We start from the raw sequence: 16,385 nt of genomic DNA, 5'->3' as shown, positions 1-16,385 counted from the left end.
AGAGCTCTATACATGCATATAGGCTTTCACACACAAAAGCACATGCAACAATTCACAACCTACTGTACTGTGTTGGAAAATTTAACCCAGAACTCAATTCTTCTCAACAGAAGAATAAATATTGCAAAACAATTACTTAGTTAGTTGGGTGAATCATTGAGCATTGCTGGCCATGCACTCCAGTGGCTTTACATAACATGCATTGCTCAAGCAACAGCAGTTTGATTATATCTGAAACCACAGCTCACATCTTCCCCTTCTTTCTCCCCACAGAGCCTGGTCAGCAGAAGTATTTTAAGAGGAAGAGGTCTCTGATCAACTGGCCTTTCTGGAGAGGCTCCAACACACAGCTGGATGGTCTGCCCCTGTCCCCGACCTCGCTGTCCCCCACTCAGGGACGGCTGTTCGGACGACCCCTGAGCTCCGTCTGCTCTCCGGATCACGGTCTGCCCAAGCCTGTCATGGTGAGACGAGCAAGGTCACGTAGGCCAGCAAGAGGGGTCAGGGCCCCGTCTGGAGGGGTCACAGTGTATTTGGGGAAAGGGAGATGTAGTGGTATGGGGAAGTAGATTCACTACTTACTGTTACATATGGTGCTCCACAGAACCCTTTTAAGAAGGCCACACTGGATCTACATTGACAATTTAATTTGCTAGTTTTGTTCTAACTTGTCTCGCATTGCCAGACCTTCCTCCACAGCGCTGCGGAGGAGGGTCTGGCTAGTCCACACAGCATTCTGGGATGGGAGAAAAACGTGCTCTGTTTTAATGGCATTTCTTTAAACCAATCACAATCGTCGTAGGCCCGGATACAATGACAGCGCCTCTGCAAAATAGCCTCGGGAAGGAACTTGTTTTGGTGGAACGTGTACGTTCAAAAATGTAGTCATGCAACAGAAATCTGTTCAGTGAGTCAGTGTGGTGTCCCCCCGAGTTCTTCTTCTCTTTGTTAATAATGAAAGCCCATTTGAGGCTGCCGAAAAATAATTCTGATTCATCATATTTGCACAATTGAAATTCAGTTTCTAGGAAGTGGTGGATTACAAACAATCAGCAGGTATTAAGAAAGCTAAATTCACCTAATCCAAAAATCCCTTGAAATCCTTTGGTTTAAAACATTATGGACTTTCTGAGCAAAAGTGCTTTGGTGTCAAATGTTAATGCTTTCTGCTTTTATGGGCAAAAAGCATTTTTTGCTTCTTAGTTCTGTCTGCAATACAAAACTGCTAATTTCTCTGTTCTGTTAAAAATGTTCCTCATTCCATTCTGAATATTAATAAAAAGAATAATGTGTCCCCTCCAGGACATGTTGGTGTTCCTGTACCTGGAGGGGCCGTATACCAGGGGCATCTTCAGGCGGTCAGCTGGGGCCAAAGCTTGCCGGGAGCTTCGGGACAGACTGGACAGTGGAACTGAGGACCCGGAGATCACACACCAGTCTGTGTTCGTCATCGCTGCTGTCCTCAAGGTAACTCACACGCTCTCAACCACACACAGCTCTGGCCTGCCACACTGGTTTGAACCAGACAACAGAAAGCAGGAGCGACTGATGTGCTTCCAAAGTCACATAAATCCAGACAGGATAATCTGTCTCTGCACAGCCAGGCAGGCTGCCAGTCACACACACAAGGTGCTGCATTGTTTAGCTCCAGGCCATACAGCCACCACAGCGATGGGCATCCAGGGAGCAGCCGAGGGGCTTTGGGGTTTTATACAGAGCTGATTCATCTCCCTTCTATGTTGTGTTTTACCTGTTTTCTGCACAACGGACAAGGATTGTGCCTCACCTGAGGAAAAAAAACCAATGTTGTTAATAAATTAGTCCATTGCCTAATGCTACTTGATGCTAATTTAATAATAACTTAAGCGTTTAACTTGTTTCTCATGTAAAACTACAGCATTGGATGCATTCCTATAATGATGAATAATGGACTTTATGTAGTCTTTTTCAAATTGTACTGTATCTTTTCTCTCAGGGCTGCACGATATGAGGAAAATATGGGATATGCGACAACATTGTTGAATATCACGATAACGATATTCATGGCGATAAATACACAGATATTAAAGGGTACACAGTTCTGCCTTTCTGTTGCTTTCAGTATTCTTCTATAATACAACCAATTGCTTGTTGAATTTAAAACAAATAAAAGCAAAATAATTTCTAACATTCTTTTATTGAACAAATGTTTTATTGTATGTGAACAAATTATCTCACAGCCTTTTGGAATATGTATATTGTGGCAGTTGATATTGCGATGGCGATAAAACAACAATATATTGTGCAGCCCTATTTTCTCGTATTAGCTCTTTCTCTCTTTGTATGCTTTTGTCACTGTGATATTTTACTTTTTGACCTTATTACCTTGATGGCTATTTCTGTTAATTCCTCAAGGTGTCATTCACCAGATTACCTCATTTCTGTGGTACTCTGATTCATGTACCTGATAAAAGTAATTTAGACCGAAATGTTGCATCTGTTCAAGATGAAATAAACCAGCAGTGTGCAGGAGTTTTTCATTTTGTATTAAAGTTAATATACAAAACATTTGCTAAATACAGCTTCTCAAATGCAAGATGTGAGTGTGTGTTGTGCATGATTGGAATTTGGCATTATTTTTTCTGCATTTTATAGACTAAATGATTAACTAATTTCTTGATAATTGAGCTCAAACTCTCTTTTCGTATTTTGCATCTAGGACTTCCTGCGAAATATCCCGGGCAGTATGCTGTGTGTGGATCTGTATGAGCAGTGGATGGATGTGATGGAAGGGGAGGGAGGGGAGGAGTGGATGCAAGCTGTCCAGAGGTACGATCTTGCTCTTCAAATCCTAAAATACATCACATTTATGCCAAAGTCCTGCTGCTAATTTTAAAGTAATAATATACAACATGTTACTGTCTGTCTCTTTCTAACAAGCACACACAGACACAACAAGTCATACAGACGTTTGTTATACAGATGGGTGACATATTTAAGGAAAGACCTGAATAAATGAGTGTTCTGTATGCTTATGGTAGCCCAACACCTTACTGTGACACTTTTCCTTTAATACACAATGTTTATGTCTAGAGAGTGTAAGAAAGACACAGAGAGGACATTGCTTCAGTTCCAGAAACAACAAACTAAATTCCTTTTTGCTTAGGAAAATAAAAAAACAAGTAACATGAAAATGTTGGTGGAGAAATTCCGGTGGACTTTAGGAAACATGACAGCACACACAGACTGTGAGAACTAGGAACAAGTGTTTTAGGATGGTTTTATGATCCCTGTAGTCATTTAATTGACATGATGTCCATCTCCTACCATCCTTCCTTCCTGTCATCTCTATGTAACTCTCTCTCTGTCAGGTTGCTCCACCTCCTGCCCAGTGAGAACCTGCTTCTACTGCGACATGTGATCGCCGTGCTGCACTGTATCCGAGGCAACGCCCACGACAACCAGATGAACGCCTTCAACCTGTCCGTCTGCATCGCTCCCAGCATGCTGTGGGCTCCAGCACCAAGCACCCCCGAGATGGAGGGGGAGGGCACCAAAAAGGTGAGGAGGAACACACAGGCACACAATTTGACAGTGTTTTGGGAAATTTTGGGAAATATGATTATGATGATGAAATATGATGATTTGCTGTCTTGCTGAGTGAAAAATGGCCTTCACAACTTTTGGGTCCATGATGTGTTTAATTGGCTTTCTTTGTCTGACCAACAGTCCAGAATCTATTATATATAGATTATATATATTATATTTAATTTACTATTATATTTGAGGAAGAAGCAAAAGCAGCAAATCCTGATATTTGAGAAGCTGAAACAAGAGAATATTTGGCATGTTTGCTTGAAAAATGACTGAAATGATTAATCCTTTATCAAAATAGTTGCCAACAAGGAGAGAAATAGTCCCACACATGACTCCTTGTAAAACCACAAAAAATGAAAATTAGTGAGCTTTAAGGATGCTGGCAGGCAGATTTAATTACCTTTGGACAGATCCATGCTAGCTTTTTCCCCGTTTAAACGTAGAGACATGAGAGTGGTATCAAGCTTCTCATCTAACTCTTAGCAAGAAAAGAAAAAGTGTATATCCCAAAATGTTAAATTGAACAACACTCTGAATAAACTGAGCTGCTACAGGGGTGTGTATGTCAGAGAGGCTTGCTGAGACAGTGTGCAAACCCTGAGGAATTTAACATTTCAATGGAATAATGGAAGCAAACTGCCTCAGCATGAGTGTGTACGTGCTGCTGTTGTGTATGAAACCTGTGTGAGCAGACAGAGTTTGACAGACAGGTAATAAATTGAGATTCCACTGACACAAGTACCGTGTGTGCACATACATGTTCACATGCACACACAATCTCTGAAACGGCCTGAAACCCGTTTGTCAGCAGACAGTTTCCCTGCAGATGTGAATGTTGACCTCCGAGCAGGAGCTGACCCACTAACACAAAGCTGTGACACACACACACACACACACACACACACACACACACACACACACACACATTCAACCAGTCTCACACACACGCTCAGTCACCATCACATGTCATCGCTACAATCGCTCATGAGCTAAAATTACAAAATTTTTACACTCTGCTGAGCTTGAAATCCCCGAGACTTGACAGATAAGAGGAAAGATTCACAGTTTCATGCTGACTTACTTCCAAGCATATATATATATATATATATATATATATATGTATCTCAAGCTAGTTTACCACTTATGTGATGAGGGCCACCATGAAAGGGTTAGTTCTCCCAAATTACAATGGTCTAGTCATGCATTTAGCTTTGATTTTATTTAATATCTTGCATCTATTTTACAATAATCTTTGACTTATGTTTTTATCTGAAAATGTCTGCAGAATTGTTTCATTTCTTATACTGCACTGTAACTTTTATTCTTGTATTTTATCTGTTTTAAATTTTTTATTCTGTTTTCATGTAAAGCACTTTGAATTGCCCTGTTGCTGAAATGTGCTATACAAATAAAGCTGCCTTGCCTTGCCTTGCCTACCAGAAATATGACCAGAGATGCCCTGATATTTGATTATAAGAGGCACCTGCCAGCAAAATCAGAAATCAGTGTACCAGGAGTTGAAATAGTAGCAATCTTTTTTCTGGCGTTAAAATGTCTCTTTATTGTATTTTTGTGAATCTAAAGTTTACTCAAAAGTGAAGCAACATTGCTTCACTCTATCTTGGCCAGCGAGGCTAACCTAAAATAACTTAATTCCACAGCAGTGGCTGCAGCCAGAGCCCACAGTGGAAGCCCCCTCGCCCACCAGAGCCCATGTAGTCACTTAATACAAAGCATATAAAGCTTTTTGAATTGTGGTCTATTTGGAAAGTTACAGTATTTGAGTTACATACAATCGCTGTGGGTGGCTGGTTTGCTTATCTTTGTGTGTGTGTGTGTGTGTGTGTGTGTGTGTGTGTGTGTGTGTGTGTGTGTGTGCGCGCGTTCGCGTGCTTGGAGTGGTTGAGGTTCATTGAGAAAACATGCAAAGAATTTCCTACAGAATCCTGAGGCCAAGTGTGTGTTTTAGCAGTAAAATCTCTTGCTGAAACACCCCTCTCTTTCTCTACACACACACACACACACACACACACACACACACACGCGCACACACACACACACACACACACACACACACACACACACACACGCACACACACACACAAATGCCCACAAATGCCTAAATACTGTATCTCTTACACACATACTCCCCTGATAACACTTTCCCTCTCTCTCACTGCTTGTTTGTGTGTGCAGGCGGCCTTTTTCTGGGAAAAGACTTTAAAAAAATAACAAAGTGAGATTTCGACATTTCCCTCCTTGCGGTCAGAGCCGGGGGCCAATTCAAACTAGCGTGGGCTTCTGGCTGTGTAATAGCTAGTTTCCAACCTTGTCTGGAGACACGTGAATGCTCAGTTTTAGCCAACTCAGTTTAGTCTGTTTCGTTCCTTCTTTCATGCAGCATATTATTTAAATGTTTTTGGCTGAATGTAGCTGTTTAGAAGGTAAATACAGCTTTAGTCTGCGTATTACTTTAGATGGAAATAGAGAAACAAATCATTTAAAAGAATGTTGTTTTTCTCTTGAGCTTAGCTCTTGAACGGTGGACCAAACTTTTACTGTTTTTCTGCTTTGTTTTGTTTTTTAAATACACCGACTTTTCCACATCACAGTTGAGGAAAGAAAACAGGGAAGTGACACACAGGCGGCTTGATAGACTTTTCTTTGCAGCATGCTGGATGTATGTATTGACTGATGACCTCGGAAATACTCACACACACACACACACACACACACACACACACACACACACACACACACATGCACATGTGCAGATACAGTAGTGTACAGTATATTCTCTATACCTATATCTATCCTGCAATGGTATTGTATACTGTGGTAGTCCTTGAAAGTCCACTCTTAACCTGCCTTCATACTGCAGACAAATTGTGAATTTCTTTATATATAAGGTATACACAATAGTTGAGAGAGAGTTTAATATGAGAAAGAAAGAAGAATTGGCAGTTCTTAATGGGCTGTTGATGGATGGGTGAATGTCTCCTGGATGCCCACAGGCTTTTTCTAACTGCTCTGTATCACGTAGCAGGCCCTCTCTGAGTGACAGTGAGGAATGCTAAATGAGTGATTGAAGGAGGGCCGAGAGGCTGAATGAAAGAGAGAGCGGATATTTAGGTAAAAAATCAAGAGAGGGAAGTAGAAAGGGAAACTAAAGAGATAGGAGGAGGGGACAGAATGAAAGTGGTGACAACATTAGAGAGAACAAGGACAGGAAGAGGTAAAAAGGCTTTTATTTCAGAGACAGATATCATTAGTTGTGCAGTAAGCATGTTATCTAAACAACACATTGTCACTCCCAACCCTGTGGCCCCTCAGCGTCTGGTAGCGTCACAGTAGGCACCCGTTTGTATGAGATGCACCAGGCTTTCAAATGCTCAATCGACTTTCGATCGAATTATAAAGAGCGACAAAGTACAAAAGAGGTCGGGGTGGGTGAGACTTTCACCCAGGAGACCGCTGTCCATGTCTCATGTGAAGCCAAAAGTCGACCTATTTTAACTTCACAATACGTAACGTACTTAACTAACACCACGTATGTAAGTTATGTAACAACCATACTTATTCTAACCCAAACCATATTTTACTAAAACTAACCAAGTAGTTTTGTTGCCTTAACCTAACCCTACTCTGCACGTTGAAAAGTGACACCAAATTGTTATCCAGAGCGTCAAAAAAACGTGAAGCCAAGGGGTCCTGACCAAGCTGCCGTATGTGAAGAGTTGGTAGTGAGATAGTGTTTATATCTGATCATTATTCATGTAATTAATGTGATAAGGCATTTCAATAGAATGACCTTCTGTATGAAGGTACTACTTTAAAAACATATTCAATATGCATTTTGCATTAGCAGCTTATTTTAGCCCCATTGGTGTAAAAAACAACAACAATATTGTCAATAAAACAGGAAAAGAAATGCTAATTTTCATAGGCCTATTATCGGAGCCCTGACTTTCTGTACTAAAAGTCCTGGATTTAACATAGTTTGACATTACATTTGACAATACATTTCTGCTGGATGTCTCACAAGAGCTCATCTCATGCAGTGGTTAATAAACACATACTTACAGTAACAGTTAACAGTTAAAATGGATGTCAGAGGATGTGCTGTTCTTCAGGAATGACACAGTGGAATGTCACTGACACAGTAGCAGACAGATGTCACAGTAGCAATAGTATCTGAAGGTAAAGATATTTCTACCTTAGGGTACGTTCACCCTCCGGGAAGCCAATCACTGAAATGCCAGTGTTTTTTTCCATTGGTTTATGAAGGCAGATAGGGAAAATGATGTAGAAAGATGTGCAGATACAATGACTCTGCAACTGTAGGTAAACTACCTGCAGACTTTAGTAGCGTCGGTCATGTTAGAGGCAATAAGGAAGGATCACAGACAGATGAGACATTTGTGCATTAATTTGCTTGTTATGTAAGTCAATCTGTCACTGCAGGTTAGGGATAGAATAGTCTATATCAACGACGTTCCACTTCCAGGATTGTTCAGGTACCGGCGGAAATTCTGCCGGATGTCTTTCATTTCGGCCGAATGTCTGTCACCTTTCGCTTTCTTTGTGTTGGCATTCTAAACTCCGGTGGATTTATGGTTGACTATGGTTAACTGCTCCTCAGATCTCTGCAGGGTAAATCCAGACAGCTAGCTAGACTATCTGTCCAATCTGAGTTTTCTCTTGCACAACTAAAACAACTTTTGAACGTATACGTTCCACCTAAACAAGTTCCTTCCAGAGGCTATTTTGCAGCTGCACCGTGGCTCTGTTTGGTGCTTGGCGCCACCCATGATGATTGTGATTGGTTTAAAGAAATGCCGATAAACCCAAGCACGTTTTGCTCCTATTCCTGAATGCTGTGTGAACTAGCCAGACCCTCTGGCAATGCGAGACTAGGGATAGAAGAGCTGAGACAGTAATTACTGCAATCCCAAGTATAAGGGGCCTCAGGACTTTCATACAGCAGTATTAAGCATTAACACGTGGTATCTAGAGGGGTAGTGTACAAACAGAGGACATAAAACTAGGAGGTTAATGTTGCATTTGCTCTCTGGTAACAGTTGTGAGGGATTACTCTAACTGTGCCTGATTGCTAGAATGAAACTACTGTGGAACTCATTACGTTTTGTAACCACTTTCGTCTCCCTTCATCTGTTCTGTTTCTTTCATATTTTAATCCAAAATTTGGTCTAATATCAGGCCCTGAAAGTCTTTTATTCTTCAAACACATGAGAAGAAATCACAGCGTACTGAAAAAACTTCAACCTGTTTCTGATATAAATGAACTTGTTGTTGATAGTTTGTTGGTAGAAAAGAGAAAAATTACACTCGATTCTTGAAATTTCTTTAAAAAAGTTGTTTTAGTGGAAACAGGTTATACTATCTCACCCTCTTTTCCGATTATTTTGCTTGCTTTAAGACTTTTATAACTTGATAATAGACATAAAGTACTTTACAAAGTAGCCTGGTTGTGCACTGTTTAACCAGACAGACTCTTCTTCTGAACATTGAGTCATATAACACATATGGACACCATACAGTAAGATGTACGAACAGACAACATCTGGCCCAACAAACAAACACAGTGAGGCCCTAAAAAGTGTTGCAGGAACGCAGCAACGGCAGGAAAAACAACTCATTTATAAACACAACAGACAGATTTTAGTGGAAACTTTCCACAAGTTGGGGAGGATATGATTCCAACGTTTCTGAGTGACCCTGGCGACTATTTTTGTCATAGCACGTCACATGCGTTTAGTAAGTTGTGTCTGTTTAGTTTAAAAGGCGGTGTTTTCAGCCAAGTAATGGGACTTGTTTGAAGACAGTTTGCAACTGGGCTGATAATGCCTATAAAACAGACAGTCTGCATGTTTCAAAACTTCACTCAAACCGAGTCTTAAAGAAAACAGCCGATCATTCTCAAAATGTGTAATTCCCTCTATGGCATTTTTAGCTGTGATTTAGGGTAATATCTTCTAAATATGATGACAAATATATTAATATGCATTATATCTTAGGAGACATTAAAAGTTGCTGTGAAAACTCCCAACATTTCTCTGTCTTGGTCATTCAACAAACATTTTAGCAAGTAATAATCAAAGCCAATACATGATGTCATATATTTTTATCAGGACATTATCCAGGACCAGGAAGAAGGAGTTTGATGTTTTCTTGGTCTGTGTGGAATGCAAATACTTGTGCAGTTAGAAGGTCAACCTCAGCGCAAACAAACGAACACTAACTTTTCTCAGAATGATAATATGGGACACAAAAACACAACTCTGGACAACTGTTTGGAGCTGATATCACACAGTTATTTAGGTCAAGAATTTCACAAAATAAAGCAGGCAGTAGCTACATTACAGGAGACCACATACTAGTTTCACCCTGCAGTGTGAATATATTGATTTACATTTTGTGTGAGTGTAGCAAATTTGTGATTTTACTCAACATGCTGTTGGAAACAGACACTTGGAAACTGCATGTTTGCTGAATTACTGCTAAACTTTGTCTGGTTCCCCCGAGGCACTGCTTCAGCAAATGAAGCTCTGCATAAACAGTAACAGAATTACACCTTCAGCCAACTGTATAACACTGAAAATGAATAGTCAGCAGCTGCAGCAAAAGCAAAGAAAAGTTGACGTGTTCGCGCTATAACCAGGCAGTGTTTCTCCCTGCAGGTGTGTGAGCTCATTCGCCTCCTCATAGAGAACTGCAGCAGCGTCCTGGGAGAAGACGTCACCTCGCTGTTCAGAAGCTTCAGCCAGAAGAGCAGCTGCAGTGACCACGGATCAGGTAAGAACTGAGAGTCAGCAGAAGTTATATTTGTGATTCAGCTCTGTTACATGTGGAGATGAAAGGTTATGAAGGGCAGAGTCAGTAACATGACAAGAAAGTTTTTGTCCAAAATCCTCGTTTTCAAGCTAAAGCAAAAAACAAACAAAAAACATTTTAAGTTGGAGCTTTGATTTTTGTGTGATGTGCAATGTCATGAGCATAAGTTGGAAATGTCGTACGTAATTAAATGACCTAGGCTCTTTCAGGCCTGTTGATTGGGGTCAGCAGATCAACCTGCAGTCATTTCAGTGATTGCCAGGGTCACCGGTGTTGAATCTCCTCATTCATAAAGTAACTTTCTTCCCGGACGCTTTAAATAACCACCAGAGGTGAAGGAGCCCACAGCAGGACGACACTTCGTCCTCTGTTCTCCTCATCTCCAGTGGTGAATCATCGTTTTTGTTCGTTTCAGGAGTCATAATGCTTAGTTTCTCTCTCTCTCACTTTTTAGATAACGTTTCTACCAGGAGAGAGCAGAAGAATCTGGGAGGCATAGTCACAGATTTAATAGCATTGTTTTAGTGTAGCTTGATGTGTAAATAAATGAAGTTTGGTTCTGCCTTAACTTGGATTGCTAATTTTGGTTGCTAGTAGGTGGAAATGCCCTAAATTGCAGGATACTTGCATGAAAGGAGATGTCTGCAAAAGCAGTATAATTTGAGGACTATTTTACCATCCCATTAAATGTAATGGTAAAGTAGGACTGTGTATTTTGTTTTCTAGATTATTGTGTTTTCCTGTGTATTTATGGATTCAATTTTCTTGATCTTAATTTGATGATTCCACAGTTTACCACTTGTTTAGTCGAAGCCCTTCATTGCGTCATCTTCCTCCTCATCTATCACACTCTCTGTCTCTCTTCCCAGATGTGTCGTCCTTCCAGATGAACGACTCGTCCTACGACAGTCTGGAGAACGAGTTGAACGACGACCCTGAGTCTCCCTTCCAGGAACAGCTGCCCCTTCGTAACAAGGACAAGCCGGACAGCCGCAGCCGTGACTCCGTCATCACCCTCAGTGATTGCGACCCTGATCTCGACCCTGAGAACGATCTCATTCTGCAGCTCCCCCCGCTGGCCAGACCCAGGAGGTTCAGCCCTGCAGTCCGACAGCCTCGCACCCGCCAGGCCAACGGCCTGACGCAGGGTCCCAGGAGGCTGAGGAGGAGTTCAGAGCCTGCTTTAGCCGTGGCAAGCACACCGCCCTTGGGCACAGTGACGGTTCACGCCGATAACCACCACCTACCAGTTAGGAAGGCGAGCTATGATGCCGCCATGGAGGGGGAGAGGGTGGTGGATGAGGTGTTTCTGGAGCATGGGCTGAGTGGGCTGCAGCTGAAGGAGGAGGAAGAAGATAGGTGTGAGAAGGGAGGAGCCAAAGTCCAGAATGGCGGGCGGAGGAAGATGAAGCACGCCCCTCCGCCTCCGTTGCGACTGGATGCCAGCTGTTCCAGTCTGTCTTCACCTGCAACCTCACCCACAGGCTCCTCCCTCAGCTCTTTAGACTCCGCCTTCTCACAGTACTCTACTGACTACCCCACCAATGGAGCGATTTCATTGGCTGAGCCTGCTCCTCTGTTACCCAGGTACTCACCCCCTCAGAGGGAGGTCCCGCCTCATTGGCCACAGCCCATTCAGGCCCCTCGGACCAGCGAAACCCCCCCTCACCCTCATGGTCTCCACCCTAACACGTGGCTCAAGAAGAGCCGCCGCCTGTCACTAAAGCAGGCTGATAATGGGCGCTCAGAGGAGGACTTGCCTGTGGTAAATGGGAAAATCCACCCAACCAGTAATGGCTGCTCTGTCGGTGCCCCTGAGGCCATGGGGACGAACCAAAACTGCCAACGGAGATCCAGCAGCCCTCCGTCCTACCAGCAGGCTCTGCTGCAGCTGCAGCACAGCCGCTCTCCTTTCTACAGGGGGACAGAGAAACCTCTGACGGTCAGAGAGCTGAAGCAGCTCAACAACCAGACCCGCACCTACAGACCCCCGGTCCCAGCCTCCCCTAACAGTCCCAAACCACAAACAGGAAGTGAGGTCACACAGAGGCTGGCTAGAAATGAGTGCGTACAGCCCCCACAGGGTGTTTTCTATGGACAGAACGCCACGACTCTGGTCCTCCAGAGGCAAAAGTCCCACCCTCTGACTCCGGCCATGGAGGGACACAAAGGGCAGAGGACTCTTCCTCGCAGAGCATCTGAACCTTCTGAGGTCACTGCAAACTCTAACCCCTCCTCCAGCCTCACCCTGGACAGACCTCGCACTTCTGAAGGTCAGCCCCAAGATGGCGGCCTGAGAGTGTCAGAGGTGGAGCCCAACCACGCCAAACCACGCTTCTGCCTGTCTCCCTCTGCCACCCGGGCTGTAAGAGACTACTTTTCCTCCCAGAGTCAGGAGGATGCAGATGTCTGCCTGCGGAGGAGTCAGGAAGTGGCGCTGGCTATTGTGCAGGGGAAGAGGGAATGGCAGAGCAGGCAGTGCAGTGACCCACGAGTGGACGACTTTGACCAGCTTTTTTTTGCAGAAGAGTCATACGTGTAAATAAGAAGTGTGTACAAACAAACTGTTTGAGAGACTGATTTGTATCTGATATGTTCACTTGTAAATGCCTGTCTTAATATTCCCTCATATACAGTGTTTTTCTTCTGGCAGCCATAGTCCTCCCAATACAAAAGGTGTTGCAGTTTACTGTTATGGTACAGTATATCCAAGGTTTTAGAGTTTAAAAGGTACAGATGAACTGCTTCTACGTTCCACCTCCTTGTGGTAGGAAACTGTTAAAATATATTGTGATCCCTCGTCCACCACGGAACTATGACAGATGTCTGGCAAACAGTAGATGGAAAGGTTTAAAGTTGTTGGTTATAATCCACAACATTTTAAGTTTAAAAACTCTTTCATGTATTTGACAATGACATCGCTCTGTAACCCTGCAGTTGGGATTCTCAAATAATTATTTATTAAGTAGTGATGCTTGATTCTGTGAATTCATAACAGAGAAGATCCAGAGAAGTTTAATTGGACATCTGGAACTCTAAACAAGGATTAAAGCTTATGTCAAAACAGTTCAGAGTTACAGTTTTTGTGCCAAAATCTGATTCCTCTGAGAGATATTTTTCTCTGGCAGTGTGTCCTTGTTTCGTTGCTTTTTCAGAACCTAACGAAAAAAAATTCTGGAAGAGGAGTTCTTGAGTAATGAAGAGAAAGGACAAAGAAGCCTATTTTCATTCTCTGGAAATTTGTAAAATGAAAATGTATTTTTAGACCCATAAAGACTGGTGGGAAACCAAGGCCATGACACATTTTTGTTGTCTGTTTTTAACAGCAAAACATATCAAATTTTATTAAAATGTTGACTAAATCTGCATGAAAATTCTGATTTTATTGCACATTATCATGCCCATCGCAGTTTTCTTGTGCAGATGAAACAAATCAAAGACACCATTTTTTTTCAGGGATACAAATCTCGGTACAACAAACATAAGCGCTGCACGATGAGACTGCTGTGACTATTTACAAACCCATCTCTGAACATGCTTGTAGCTCTGTCCACAACACCTGGGATGTTTGCTGCAGTGCCAGATGAAGGTTTTAGCACACTCTACATACCTAAAACTTCTTAGACTATCGTAATAACATCTGTACTTTTCATGACAAATTGCATCTGTAAAGTGAAACTTTTTTCCCCAGAGAGTGAAGTGTTTGTCTGTCTGAATCAGTGAATCAATAGGGCTGGTATTTATTCATATGAGCCGAGTTTCCAGACACACAGCACGCAGTGTTGTCCCCTGTAGCTCTGGTTTATATCTCTGTGACCTGGGTGGGAGGGGAGGGGAGGGGAGGGCACGGGATGGGGGAGGAAGAAAGAAGAGAAACTATCAATGTGTTGTGTGCGTGAAAGAAAGTCAGAGTGTTGTTGAATAGGATGTGATTATTGATGCCGTGTGCTGAACAGGAATGTGAGAAAACTTGCCATTGAAGGAGAAATATCCTTTATTCTTGCTTGTACATATATAGCACTTCATTATTCTCAACAAGAAACCCTTTTAGTTTCACTAGAATAAGGGCACAGGAGGACGCAGCCGTGTGTGTGTGTGTGTGTGTGTGTGTGTGTGTGTGTGTGTGTGTGTGTGTGTGTGTGTGTGTGTGTGTGTGTGTGTGTGTGTGTGTGGCGTTGAATGCACCACGGTTTTTCCAATTGTTGTGTGTTTTGTCCATGATAATGATAATTTTGTTCCAGTGCTGCCGTCATTGTAGTGCTAATTTCTTAGGTGACACTTAACAATAAATGACCCTATTTCACTGTGCATTCATTTACTTTGAAGTATGTAAATTCATACTTATAGATAATATATTCTTAGCACAACGTAAGAGCAGTTTTCCCAAGTGTCAGCACGGTGTTACTATGAGCTTAACATAGCTTTTTCACAGGATCCCACACGGCAATAAGGTCATTGTCCTGTTAAGCTTTGCCAATTTAAACAGTCTCAAAATGTACTTTATCCTGTATTATTATAATTGTTATCTCCATTACAGTGAATTGTGTTCAACGTGTATAGTTCTGCATATTTATGATACAGAAATATAAAATTATATATAAATATATTATCCTGTTACTTTAGTATGTTGTGTCGTGTGAGAAAATCAAAAGTGTATTTTTGTACATGCCAATTCTGCTGCTGCTGTCTCTATAGAAAGTATATTTGCTACAGAACGCACCATTTGTATATTGTGTACATCTGATGTCCAATGTACATGACAACAAAATGTAATTAAATGTTGCTCTTGTGAAAAATCCTTTGCCTATCAAACTGAACTTTTTCTTTAGTGTGGCTACTCGAAGCATTAAAGTAATATTTCTGCAGGGTGGGATACAGGAGATGAGATTAAAATATAATTCAGGCAGAGACACCTAACAAATAAAAAAGAAAAGAAAAAAAACATTATCCACTTTAATAATCATACTGTAAGTTCCGCCTCAACACAAAATTTCTGTACAATATATACATACTCTTTCCCTCCATATTCCAAAGTATTGCTGAAAACAATGGTGCAGAGAAAATTCTGAATCCTGCATTAACATTTTGACTACTTGGGGGCAGCGGGAACAAGCTGTGAACACAATGTTGAAATACGTTTTTAAATTTAAAAAGCAAACATGTTAGCAACCACTTGCTTATTTACACGTCTAGTTATGGAGCAACAATATCATTTCGTTAGGAGTCGTGTTTGTGTCCACCTGGCAAACGTCAGTCCAATATTCACTCTCTTTTAGTTTTGTCTAAATATTTGCAAGAAATATCTTGCTCTTTAGCTGCTAAATTCTCCACAGTGTTCACCAGCTAGTCTCTAGCTGTGTCTGTCCGCTGTTTGGTGATAAGCAGGTAGTGTACAGTGGGTTTTAGAGCTTTTTTTGCTGAGAATGAGAGCAATGAGAGTGACTCAAAACAGTAGAGTTGGAAATCTTAAAAATATTCTTAAACTTAAAGGTGCTCTAAGCGATGTCACACGTTTTTTAGGCTACATTTTTTGTCACATACAGCAAACATGTCCTCACCATCCGCTAGCTGCCTGTCCCCTGAACACACTGTAAAAAAAAACACGGTCTCTGTAGACAGCCCAGGCTCCACAAACAGCAACAAAAACTATCTGTGCCAACCTGCACCACGGAACATACACAAACAGTGTTCCAGCGTTCCAGCCAATAACCGACAAGAAGGAGTTGGGGGTGGAGGTTGGGCGGGGGGGGGGGGGGGGGTAGTGCGCAGAAGCACGGAAGGGAGGGGGAGGGGATGGGATGAGGAGGAGGGAGGAGCGAGCTAGTCTTGTTTTGTTTGAAAATACTTCGAACGTCAACAAGAAGTAACGTCACCCAACATCGCTTAGAGCACCTTTAATATAAAGCTCTGTAAAGATGCAGATTTGAATGATAATTATCAGTATGTTCTTCACA

The 16,385-nt window shown here is 42.1% G+C and overlaps 1 protein-coding gene across 2 annotated transcripts in view; it reads left to right on the top strand.

Moving 5' to 3' along the window:
- Positions 1–15,228, top strand: part of LOC116061192 (rho GTPase-activating protein 20-like) — a 55,287-nt gene extending 40,059 nt beyond the window's left edge. For both annotated transcript variants that reach the window (XM_036003797.1, XM_031315219.2), the window contains exons 10-15: positions 274–464; positions 1,303–1,467; positions 2,699–2,808; positions 3,351–3,540; positions 10,278–10,392; positions 11,301–15,228. In XM_036003797.1, coding sequence (XP_035859690.1) covers positions 274–464; positions 1,303–1,467; positions 2,699–2,808; positions 3,351–3,540; positions 10,278–10,392; positions 11,301–12,973 — 2,444 coding nt within the window. In that variant the 3' untranslated portion in view covers positions 12,974–15,228. The remainder of the gene's footprint in view (positions 1–273; positions 465–1,302; positions 1,468–2,698; positions 2,809–3,350; positions 3,541–10,277; positions 10,393–11,300) is intronic.
- The last annotated feature ends 1,157 nt before the right edge of the window (positions 15,229–16,385 follow it).

The sequence above is a fragment of the Sander lucioperca genome, chromosome 8, assembly GCF_008315115.2.
Source record: "Sander lucioperca isolate FBNREF2018 chromosome 8, SLUC_FBN_1.2, whole genome shotgun sequence".
Taxonomy (NCBI): Eukaryota; Metazoa; Chordata; class Actinopteri; order Perciformes; family Percidae; genus Sander; species Sander lucioperca.
This window is presented reverse-complemented; position numbering and strand designations above follow the sequence as displayed.